Source organism: Equus asinus, chromosome 9, assembly GCF_041296235.1.
Source record: "Equus asinus isolate D_3611 breed Donkey chromosome 9, EquAss-T2T_v2, whole genome shotgun sequence".
NCBI lineage: Eukaryota > Metazoa > Chordata > Mammalia > Perissodactyla > Equidae > Equus > Equus asinus.
In genome coordinates, this window is record NC_091798.1 from 76,655,501 (window position 1) to 76,668,296 (window position 12,796).

Consider the following 12,796-nt stretch of genomic DNA (forward strand, 5'->3'; position numbering starts at 1 on the left):
AGGGAATAATTTTAACACCTAAATAAAGTAACAGTTTTGAAGATTTTTAAATCATTAGTGAAAAATAAATGTGTACAGAGGCATGAGCTATTGCTCTGAGTATGTATGCTTTGAGCATCACTGTGTTTACAGACCTCTTTCAAGTGGGAAGGACTTTATTATACGGCAGATACCTTCCCTGTTGCGTTTGGGCAACAAAGGTAGTTAGCTTTAAGTATTTGTGGGAAGATCTGATACCTCCCAGAAGACGCAGCGTAACTTTGAATTCTTTTTAACTGTCCACACTGAATATTTCTGTATTTATGTTTGCTTCTCTGTTTCTTTTGTTGTCTTTTTTTCTTCTTTCTCTTCCTCCTTCTAACCGAGAAGGCACTGTTCACTTAGGCATTGTTTTTGATTAGGAGTTAGCAGTATTCAGTGATCATAGGTCTCTGAAACAGGAGCAGCTGTTTCTGCTTCACTACATACGAGATTTGGAATAAGATTGATTTAAACTTGTTAACCAGGAGGCTCGTTCATTCTGAGAGTGAAAACCAAGAGCCTCGTTACGAGATGACTATTTACATTTCAAAAATCTTTAATGCTATTTTAAGGGAAGAGAGGCTGCCATCTTGTGTATGCTGTGCTTATTGCTGCACAAAGGTTGACCCAGTCAGACAAGCTTTAGTTCTGTGTTGGACTTAAACGACTACTTCAATCACACAAAATGTTGACGTGCTCATCAGTGACCTAACTCTAAAAGAAAAAATAAAACATGGCATTGGGAACATGTATTCCTTTACGACGTGAAAAAACGTTCCACAAACTAATTCCTCTTTTTTCTACAGTTTGATCCTAGGGTTCAGAAATAAACTGATAATCCCTAGATCTAGAATACTATAGAATTTTTAAAGCATAGAATTTATAATTATAAAATAATTAATAATCTTGAAAAACAAAGTCTGAAGTTAATGCTATCTGACGAAATAAATGGGTGAAAGGTTGCTCTTGAATATGACATTAAAAACAATAAAATCTGAATTTTATTTTAGGACTAACACTTCCTAGTTCTTCTCCCATGTTTGTTTGCCCTGTTTTCATTTCATGAATAACAGCTAATAACAACAAAGCACAAGCTGCTAGAAAATGCCTCAGAACCACGAAGTGTGCGGTAGAGATGCCTTAACTGAATAGCAGAACCACGGGCCTCTCAATAATTTCATGAGTGGTAGTGCCATCTTGTGGCTGAGTGCAATACAGCACTGGCCCTGGAATTTATTAATTTTTTGAGTTTTTTGAACCAACAAACTAAATCTTTTTTTTTTGTATATTTATAAAGATTAGCCACATGTTAGTTGCTTGTATTTACTGGGAGTTTTGTTCACTAGGAAGTCTATCACAATAACAGAACCTCTAAAACGTGAAACTTCCATATCTGTGAAATATAATAAGGTAGCATTTCTCAAAGAGAGATCAGGGATTATTAGACCTGAAAGATGCACTCAAGAAAAGTAGGCTCCACACTCAGAGAAGCCTGGGAAATGCTGCATGTCACAGCCCCTCATGGAGAGCGACAGTGCACATTCACTTATTTAAAGGCTATAGAAAATGAATCTATTTAATTTTGTTCTTAACCAGTGTTTTCCAAATATGCCTGACTACAGAATGCCTTTTTAAAAAAAGCAAACAAGGGCTGGCCCCGGTGGCATAGTGGCGTAGCGGTTAAGTTTGCGCTCTGCTTCTGCAGCTAGGGGTTTGCAGATTCGGATCCCAGGCATGGACCTAACACCGCTTGTCAAGCCATGCTGTGGCAGCATCCACATAAAACAGAGGAAAATGGGCACAGATGTTAGCTCAGGGCCAATCTTCCTCACAAAAAATAAAAGAAGAAGAAAAAAGCAAACACTACCTATTAATAATCACCAGGTAAAAACTTGATGAAATAAGGTTAGAAAAGCTCTTTCAAACATAGAAGATAAGAGCATTAGATACAAATCTTTTACTTAACCCAAATTAAAAGAACAATGTCTCCAGTTCCTTGTGTTGGAATCACAAGCTGAAGGTCTTGAACCATTAAGGACTCTGAGTCACTAAAGGTCCCTAAGTTAAGAACCTGAAAACAATTAGAAATTCCTTAAAGAAACTTGACTATTAAAAATTATTAAATTTTAATAGTAGCAACCAAAAGTCTCTAAATGATGGTTGGAAAGAGAAAAATGTAGCAAATTTTATCCTATGGAGTCAAAACAAAGTGGGGAAAGTCAGATTGACTCACCGCGAGTGAGCATCTGGATCTGTCTTTCCTGTACGTGCGACGGTGAAATTTGCTAACATATTTACCATCTCCAATCCAGGTCACCTTATGGCCAAAGCCACACATTTATAAAATATTTCACCATCATAACATGTTTCAGAGTCCCTAAAATCAGCCTGTCTCTCTTACACCAGTCCCTGAGAATTTTGCGTCTTCACAGAGTCAGAAATCTGTCCCTCATCCCTGACTTAACCCTTAGACCTACCCTCATTAGCTGGATTGTTATTTCCTCAGGCCATTGGATATTTATTGCCTCAAGTTGCATCATGGATAGGACACCAAGCACGAAAAATGTTGTGTTTGGAGGTGGCCTGGAGTGGCAATTAAGTTCAAGTCCCAGCATCCTCACTGTGTGGCTCTGGGGAAATTGCTTACCTGTTCCATGCTGCAATTTCTTCAGCTCTAAACTCAAGATAACACTGGAACTCATCCTCTCATCGGCTGGCTAGGTGGTATGTTGTATCTGATGTAGCGAGTGTTCAGTAAATGTTCGCTAGAGCAATCTGGATTCCTTTTTGTAGTTTAAGTTCTACGTCAAGACTGTGGACCACCCACCAGGATTCTAGGAACCATTGTTCTAAACTCTAAGGAGATTTTGACAGTTAACCTACACAGCAATTGAAGAGAATGTTTCTGGGGAGAAGCAAGAAAGATTGCTTCTCAAAAAGATTTACTTTTGAGTGTACAGGCTTGTGTGCTAAGTTACCAGAAGTTGTCAGTCTTTTCACATAGCAGCTAAACTAAATGAAGTGAGATACTAATATCAATAACTATTTAGAAATGCGAGGCCAAGTTTCTTGAAATCACTTTTCCTGTTAAAGAGTTATTCAGGGGCCCACCTGGTGGCGCAGCAGCTAAGCGTGCACGTTCCGCTTCGGTGGCCCAGGGTTCCTCGGTTCAGATCCCAGGTGCAGACATGGCACCGCTTGGCAAGCCATGCTGTGGCAGTTGTCCCACATATAAAGTAGAGGAAGATGGGCACGGATGTTAGCTCAGGGCCAGTCTTCCTCAGCAAAAAGAGGAGGGTTGGCAGCAGATGTTAGCTCAGAGCTAATCTGCCTCAAAAAAAAAAAAAAGAGTTATTCATACTTTTTTTGCACTGAGGAAATAGAGAATTGTTACACCGTGAAATGAGGGAATGTTTTGTGATGAATGTGACAGAAAAAACACTAACTAGACTGGTCTCCAGATTTGAGTTCTAGTTTGACATGGAACAAGCCAATTAACTTTTCCTAGTTTCCTCATCTGTAAAATGGAGACAATAGTAGACACACAGAGACACAGGGTGATTAGACAAGAAATAAGTGTGAGAGTTTTATAGACCAGAATAAGTTATTTGTCAATATTAGTGTTATTTATGGTATCTAAATGATGATTCAACATCTTAACATCGTAGTTCTATGATGGCATTTTAGAGGAAAATACGGGTGTTCAGATTTCCTGAAAAGGTGAATAGAAGGAACATTGCACCTGGAGTCTAAAAGTCTAAGTTTGCCTGCCATCCTGTTACTGGCTTATTTGTTGTGTGATTTGGGGCAAGTCACACTGAATCTCAGATTGTTTCTTACCTGCAATATACGTTGCTAACGTATGGTTTTACTAACTTCTCAGAGGATGTTTTTAATAGTACTCTGTACACGGTAAACTTATAGTCATTCATTGACTTACCCATTTAGCAAATACGTCTTGAGTCCCTACCCTACCCCAGACACTGTGCCGTGTGTTGGGGCAGAGTCTTGGCCCTAATGGGGGTCATAGCCAGTGGAAAAATTCACACAATTAACAAGTAGACATACAAATAACTTATAAGTAACATAATGATTAGTACTGCTAAGCAAAAGAGAAGATGCCAAGAGAAAATAACAAGGAGACCTACTTCAGACTGGGAGGTTGAGAAAGACATTCCTGAGCAAATTATATTTAAACTAAGACTTGGAGGGTAATGAGATGTCAGCCAGGCAAAGGGGGGAAGAGAGTGGGAGGGAGAGGCTTTTCACGCAGAGACCCTAGCTAGAATACGCAAAGACTGAAAACAGAAAATAACTTCCAGTAACAGTATAGCTGGAACATTGTAAGGGGCCAAAAGTGAAGTTGGAGAAATGGCAAATCCTATATACCATGTTTTAGATTTTGGATTTCATTGTAGATGTAGTTAAAAGCTGTTAAAATGTGTTAAGCAAAGAAGAGGGAAGATTAAATTTGCATTTTGAAAAGATCAGTCTGGCTGCCCTATAGAGAATTGATGGAGGGGACACAGAAGATGTGGAGAGCCCAGTCCGGAGGCTGTTATTGTAGTATAGCACAGAATTCATGGTGGCTTAACTAGAGTGGAGACAGAGAAGATAGATCCAAGGTGCATTCTGGAGGAGAATTAATTGGGTTTGGTGGTGTCCTAGGTGCGAAGCATGGAGAAGGAGGTATCGAGAAGAATTTCCAAGTGTGTTGCTTGAGCAACCATCAAATAATGGAGCCTCCTGAGGAAGGAGCAGGCTTAGCAGGAGAGAGGATCAAGACTTATGTTTTGGACATTGTTACCATTAGGACGTCAATTAGATATCCAAGTAGAGGTGACAAAAATCAGCAGAAAGAGAGGTCTACCACCCACATCAAGTCATTAAGGCGTTAAGTTATTCACCAAATGCTTATTGAAGACCAACAGTAGGTGTGATTTTGTACTAAGTGCTGGAGATTTAAAAAATCAGAGACCCAGATGGCTCTGATATTATGGAACTTATTATATTTTATTAGGTGGTGATAGTTGCATAGATGATTTTCAAAATCAAAGACAGTAACTGGATCTAGGGCACGATTGAGAAAATTCAAATGAGTACATGCATTTTAATATCCCTAAAATATGTGCTGCAATAGTCCCAATCTTCAGGGTCCTCAGCCCATAGTTGAGAGCTGTTGTGTTAAAAATAGCCATTTTAGCCATTAAACACTTTGGTTGCATTGACTCCCCTAAAGAATGAATTGTAACTGATTACCATGTAATAGCCTGAATTTACATTTATAAATATTTTTTAAAGTTTGTACCATTATGATAAAGTTAAACTGTCTAAATGGGAGTTTTTCAATGGGAAATTGGGATCATTATTTTGTTATACCTAGGTCCAGACATACAAAAAACAAGGTATATTTGGGGCCGGCCCCATGGCCTAGCAGTTAAATTCGCATGCTCTGCTTTGGTGGCCTGGGGTTCGTGGGTTTGGATCCCAGGTGCAGACCTACACACCGCTCATCAAGCCACGCTCTGTCGGTGACCCACATACAAAATAGAGGAAGATTGGCACAAATGTTAGCTCAGAACCAATCTTCCTCAGCAAAAACAAACAAACAAACAAACAAAAAACAAAAAAACCCCAAGGTATATGTATTTGGGGAATGTGGAAAATTTTGAGAGAGCTCGAATGATTGAAGAAGAAAGGCCAAATCCTATAAGGCAATTCTTATGTTTAGCGTAGATGTTTGTGTGTCACTGTGGTGAGTGGAGCACTGAGGAAGGATATAGACAGGGAGTTTAAGGATATCGGCCTCCTTGTAATGCCTAACATTTATATGGTGCTTGACAGTGTTCAAAGAGCTTCTTATACTTTTCTTTAAATCATGTGGACCATAGTTATCAACTATAGCTTCCGTTTGGACAAAACAGAATTAAACAAAATTTTATTACAAGGGAGTCAAGCCTTGTATAAAGAATTATTTCCTGAGGATGAAGATTGTCAAACACTGGAATGATTTACTTGAGGACATCCCTGATTCGCCTTTTCTAGGAATCCTTGATAACAGCATTGACTCCTTAGATGAAGGTTGGTCTCATTCATGAGAAATGGTGTAACATATATATGTGAGTATGCAAAGGCTCTTCCCTCTTGCAGGTATAGAGAAAAAACACAGGCATTGAAGTCAGACAGCCTCAGTTGGAATGCTGACTCCATCTCCTGCTAGCTATGCATCCATGAGCAACTTGAGACCTCTGATTTTCTTTATCATCATAGGGAGCTTGGGATAATATGTTAAGGTGAAGTGTCCAGATTATTTCATAAACATTGTTCCGCTTTCCCCTTATGCCTTCCTTTGAGACCTCCATCCCGTCCTAACATTCTAAAATGGAAACTTCTGAGCAAGAGAGAATATGGGACCAAGGATGAAACTGAAGCTCAATTTGAGACTCACCTTTCCCTAAGCTCATTAAACTAGTATAAAGTTTTAGCAGCATGTATGTCTAAAATTAGTTAAATCAGCCAAGATCATTGATCGCTCTTTGTATAGTTGACCAAATGATACCAAGAGAAATGTCAGATTAATCTCTAGGATTTAAAGCATGAATTAAATTTACATATGCAGCATGCAATAGAGTTTTTAAAATACTAGAACAAGGTAAAAGTATTGAGATCAGAAGATAATAATTTATTGTCACTTCAATATTTAAGATATATTTTCGGAAAAAACACTCCACCCTTATTTTCCCATGTGATAAGCTTCATTTAACTTTTATTCCTTTAAATATTTTCTGATATTTAGATGAGCTATTCTCTTGCTTCCTAGAAAGATGTGATTAACACGGATCCATCTGTATCTCTTTAACAGGGACAAGTGATCCATACGTGAAGTTTAAAATTGGAAGAAAAGAAGTTTTTAGAAGTAAAATAATACACAAGAACCTCAATCCTGTGTGGGAAGAGAAAGCTTGCATTCTTGTTGAGCATCTTAGGGAGCCATTGTATATAAAGGTGAGCCATTTATTTGTTTTTTCCTAATGCAATCTGAGGTAAAAATCCCTGTTCAATGTTTTTTTATTGTGATTCTCTGGCGAGATTTTTCACCACAGCTATATTCTGCTATGCACAACTCTGATCTGTTGATGATGTCACAGATATGAGCTGGAGGGGAGGGAGAGCTGGAGGAGGGTTTTTCTTCAGGACAGTACTTTTGCCCATCGTTTAGGATTACGAAGTCCATCTCCTCCCGCCTGCTGCCGTTAACTGATTTAGTGCAGTTTGGGAACATGTAAAAACAAGTCTCCGTATAATCTAGCAAGAAGAAAAATTTACAGAGAACCAAGCTTTTCTGTTTAAGAATTCTATAGGGATCTACCTTTCCTGGTTGTAAACAAAATGCTTTACTTGGAAGATGAGGAGGGTAAAGGTAATAGGGGGAGAAAAATTCCTGTCTCTATAATATAATATAGTATAATATAATATAATATAACATAAAATTCAAAAATGAAAAAAAGGAGTCTTTTCTCTCATTTGATGTAGTGTTAAGAGAAGAAGAAGAATTTAAGGAGAGGGTTACAATCCTAATTTCTTGTTTTATTTTCATGCCTGACTTCCCTTTAATTCACATCTCTAGATACTTGTGTTCTTTTTTGGCTCCTATGTCTGACTCTCCATTCAGTGACCAAATCTTTTTCTAGTTTCACTTTTACCGAACCTGAAGTGAGTTCGCTCACCCATTGCACAGCAAGCCAATCTCTGACACCGGGTGTGGTAGAAGAAAGCAGGAATTTTATTTTTGCACAGCGCTGAGCAAGGAGAGAGGGCAGCTAACGCTGAAATCCCAAACTCCCCGAAAAGCTAAAAAAAAGGGTTTTTATTTGGGGTTTTAGGTAGGGGAGGGGGAGCATATGGCCTTGCTGGTCAGAGCTTTCCCACCAGCCTGTCTTTGGCCTTGAGACACTTGCAGAGAGGAGGGAGCCCGTGACCTTGCTGGTCAGCAGCTTTCCCAGTAGCCTTTATCTCTTTGCGGGGAGGAGATGATCCAGGTACTTGTCCCTGACGGTGTCTGTCTCCATGGAGGATAGTGGATTCTGGAGCCAGGAAGCCAGAGAGTAAGTAGGGAATGAGTGTTTTGGTTTTAACCCCATATATGCTGGGTTTAATGTGGGGAAACTGATATCAGGGTTGATATCATCACCACAACATCACATGCCCCATCCTTTTCTCTAAATTGTCACAACTGGCACATGAGTCAAAAATCTCGTATAATCCCTCTTTCATCCATCTCTGGGCAACCTCCTTCTCCTCAACTCTTCATTTGTATTGCTTCCAGTTGTTTATCTTCTCCACAGAAAGGAAAAAAATAATCAAGGTGTTATTAAAATCATAGCAGGGGGGCCAGCCCTGTGGCCAAGAGCTCAATTTCACGCACCCCACCATGGTGGCCCAGGATTTCGCTGGTTCAGATCCTGGGCACAGACATGGCATCACTTGTCAGGCCATGCTGAGGCAGCATCCCACATGCCACAACTAGAAGGACCCACAACCAAAATATACAACTATGTACTGGGGGGATTTGAGGAGAAAAAGCAGAAAGAAAACAAAATCATAGCAGGATAATTTATGAGATCAATGAAAAGAGAATCTCCTAAGTATGTAGTTGATAAGTTTCCCAAAGTTTTGCCTGAAAGATTTCTTGGGGACTAACCAATTCTGTAGTGATGGGTAAAATGGAAATGTATCCATGAACTAGATGGTTAGAAAATGTTGTGTACAACGCTCTCATGTCTAGTGAAAGGAAAAAGAAGTCACTTTGTACCCTGTTATCTGATTGGTATCAAGGTAAAGATTACCCAGGGAAGGAAATTCAGTTCTAAGGCAAGGTTAGAAAATCAGATTAAAGTTGCAGTGCCTGTACCATTTCTAGGAAAAAAAATTTTTTTCAAAAAGCCTTGGAACTATCATTTTTAAATGCTATACACAAAATACATAAGAATACACTTTCTCTAATGAAAAGAGAATATTCCTTCAGCTCTGAATGACTTTGCAGTAAGGGCAGGTGAAAACAAGGCTGGAGGAATGGACTGGAAAAATATTTATAATAAGGTTGCAGTAGAAGCTGGGAGTTAAAATGCAGTACTTTTAACTGAGACAAGAGCCACAGGAACCTGTATCCACAGGGGTGCTCTGGCACACGTCCTAAATAATAGGATAAATTCAACATCCATTTCTGTTGGATTGAATTAAAATTCTCCATCATCATTTCGCTGCCACTCTTATCCGAGGTACACAGTGAACACCCAGAGTGACAGTGAAAGAGACAGAACTCGTATAAAGGGCTTGTTTGGCCCAGTCATGATCAGAAAATCTGGATATTAAATTGGAATGCTCTTCTGAATAATAGAAAGATTTTGATAACGGGGAAAACATTGCAGTTCAGGGCCATGTTCCTGTTTCTAAGATGATCATTTTAACAAAATTGACAGTTACTTAAATAACTTATATCTATGCAAGCTTAAGATTTAAAATTGAAAAGGTACTTCAAGCTCTGTTCAAGTTAAAGACCGTGTTACTGTCTTATCCAAAATTATTTCTCAGTAGGTTCTTAGGGCCCTCAATGAATGTCATACACCAATGATCCTCAACCCAGGCTGTACATCAGGATTATCTGTAAAGCCTTAAAGAATCTAGATGTCCAAGTCTCCCCCAGAAAGATTCTGATTCAGGACCTCTGAGATATATTTTTATACACAGTAGTTTATTCTGATTCACTGAGTGAGTAGGGGGCCACTTTTCTAGACATTTAAATGCAAACAACTGAATAATTGGAATGAAAATATGTTTGCAGCCATAAATCACAGAGCACCCAAACGAAATTATTCTAAAGTTAGAAGATGTTTGTATTATCTCAGATGTTTTTTCTTGCATGGTTCAAAAACACTTCCTAAATGCATGAATCAAGAATCTCAACTATTTTAGATGGAAAAAAAATCAGTAGCAAAACGAAAAAGGGTCATTGGACTTGCTTTTGGTTTATGGGCAAAGAACGTGTGAGGTTATTGAGTCTTGGGAAGATGAAATCTGCAGTCACATCTTCAGCATCATAACAGCTACCATTTCTGGAGCACTGTGCTAGGTGCCAGGCCTAGTTATCTCATCTCATCCTCACAATAGCCCTGCAAGTAACTGTTCTCATCCCCATTTTGCAGGTGAATGGGCCTCAGAGAGATTAAGGGTTTGCTTAAGTCCACCCAGTAATTAAGCAACATAGCTTCTGTTTTCCACTAAAGATGACTAATTGCAATGGCAGCGCTTAGGTCTTGTTTGTTTTACAGTGCCACTTCTGTGACTTAGAGTTTAATTATTCGTTTACAATGAAATGGTTATTTTGAAGCTGCCTTAGTATGAAAATGAGTCATGGACACATTCGCTGAGAAGGATCTTATATTTTGGGTCATATTATATGATCTCATGGGATGAGTAAGACCTTTAAAGAGGCTTTAATTTGGTTAAAAATATTATTAGTAAACCAATCTTAAAATGTCTTCAAGTCATTTTGAAATTGGATACACTGCTATATATTCTGCGGGAAGTGGAAAAATGAAGCCTTGTAAATATATTGTCACTAATTCAATCATTGCCATGCAGTGAACGTAATAGAAAATCCCAAGGAGTTTTTACTGTTATTGAATAAGTGCCAATTAGATACTCGCTGTCATAACTCAGAACACAGTTCAACACAGACAGTGAACTGTAATAGTAAAGGGCAGACATGGAAGGGCCAACTTATCCCGATCCCAAGGGCTTGGCAAGATCAGAGTAGGGTACCCCATGGAGGAGACAGGGCTATTTGCAGTTTGCAGACGGTGCAGATCAGGAAAGGTAAATGACAAGGCATCAAAGCAAGTTCCAGCGATGCAGGAAATATGGAAATAGATAAAAAGATAAAGTTTAGAACAAAGTTAAGGTAGAGGTTGAATAAATAAAGGGGGCCTTTCCACTTAGCACAGGTACACGTTTCCTGGGTTACAGGCATATTGCTCAGCTACCTAATGGAGGCAATAAGAGAAGTGTTAAGTGTGAATAACATCAGATAAGAGATGGTTCTCCATGAAATCAGTCAGCATCAGGGGAAGGGGTGCCTAACACAGATTTATGGGTATGTCCAAATGGGTGGTCAAAGCAGGGCCTTAGTGAGATTCTAGAACTAACACATAGACCAGCTTCAAGGATGTCTTTCCATAAGTTGCAAGATATTTGGTGAGGACGACTTGATGCTGAGACCCAGAGCATTGAATTAGAAATTCTGAAAATCTTTCCTAACTCATATCAGAAGTTGTCCTAAAGCTAAGACCAGGACTGAACTATAGGTGGGTGTCAAGTAGCCCCAACTCTAGTGAGGCAAGTGATGATGGCACTTGGAGCCATCATAAGGAACCTTAGATTCAGTTCTCTGTTGGGGATCTTCGTTGGGGTTTTCCCAGAATAAATCCCTTATTTTACCTTTTTGATGGGCTCCAATTTTCTCTTTGGAGATCCATATGGTTCCATGAAAGCTGACATTATCACTGTCTTTAAAAATAAGCACACAATCTAGACTAACCATTCAGCCAATTCCATATCCTTGTCAAGAATAGGCATGTGACATGAGCTGGCCCATCCAGAGTAAATTCAGGACTTGTACTGAGAATGAAGCTCACTCTCCCCCACTGGATGTGAATGAGGGAACATGCCACCCTGGAGCTCCTGGCAGGCAGTTAGGATCATATGGAGAGTTAGCCTGTTGAGGTATTACCACTTAGGAAGCTCTAATGAGAACTGGAGAGATAGAAATGGAATTCAGGCTGTATCACTTATTTTTGATACAGTTGATTTCTCCCTCCATCTTCAAACACTTTCTTTAGTTTATTTCCAAGATACCACTCTCCTGGTTTTTCTACTCCCTCACTAGCTGTTTCCTCTTTTCTCTGGATCCTTCTCCTAGACTTCTAAATGTTGGAGTACCTCAGTGCTCTTAGTTCTTAGATTTCGTCTCTATATTTGCTTCATCTCCAGATGATCTCATTCATGTTTGTGGCTTTGAATACAATCTATTTCCAGATAATTCTTGAGTGTATATCTTCAGCCCAGACTGTTTCCCCAAACAACCTATACTCAACCACTAGTTCAGCTTCTCTGTTTAGATGTCTAATGGTATCACAAACTCAACATGTTAAGGTCAGATTTATAGTAACTCTTAATTCACCACCTCTCCTTCATTCAAACCTGCTTCTTCCCACATTCCCCAACTCACAAAATGGTACCTCCAGTCACCAATTCTTCAGGAGAAAAACCTAGGAGTCATCATTTGAGTTGGAATCCCAAAACCACTGACACATTTGGTGATTGACTAGAAAGACTGCATTTGGAGGCATTTGGACCCATGGTTATAGTTTATTACAGCAAGGGAAAAGACACTTCAGGCAGAGTTCAGAGAAATCCATGCACAGGCTTCCTATGTCCTATCCCTCCCGCTGGGAGAGGTCACACAGCCCACTTTTCATTCTCTGGCAGTGAAATAAAGCAACATGTGTGCAGTGTTTCTGCCCAACAAAGCCCACGTGAAACTCAGAGTCCAAGGTTTTTAGTGGGAGCTGGTCACTTAGGCAAAATGACCAGCTACAACTATCATAATACTAGACTCCCAGAAGGAAAGCAGGTGTTGAATGCACCAGATGAGCAAAATAGCCTTAACAATGGGAATGTTTCAAAAGTTAAGTTCCTGGATGCCAACCAAAAGCCA

General features: G+C 39.3%; 1 protein-coding gene across 21 annotated transcripts in view; it reads left to right on the forward strand.

The window, feature by feature from the left end:
• Window positions 1–12,796, forward strand: part of MCTP1 (multiple C2 and transmembrane domain containing 1) — a 495,386-nt gene that overhangs the window by 256,160 nt on the left and 226,430 nt on the right. For all 21 annotated transcript variants that reach the window (XR_011505940.1, XR_011505939.1, XR_011505938.1 and 18 more), the window contains exon 3: window positions 6,884–7,026. Coding sequence is in view for 18 of the 21 variants with exons in the window: in XM_044780035.2 (XP_044635970.1) it covers window positions 6,884–7,026 (143 nt within the window). In the remaining 3 variants the exon portion in view is untranslated. The remainder of the gene's footprint in view (window positions 1–6,883; window positions 7,027–12,796) is intronic.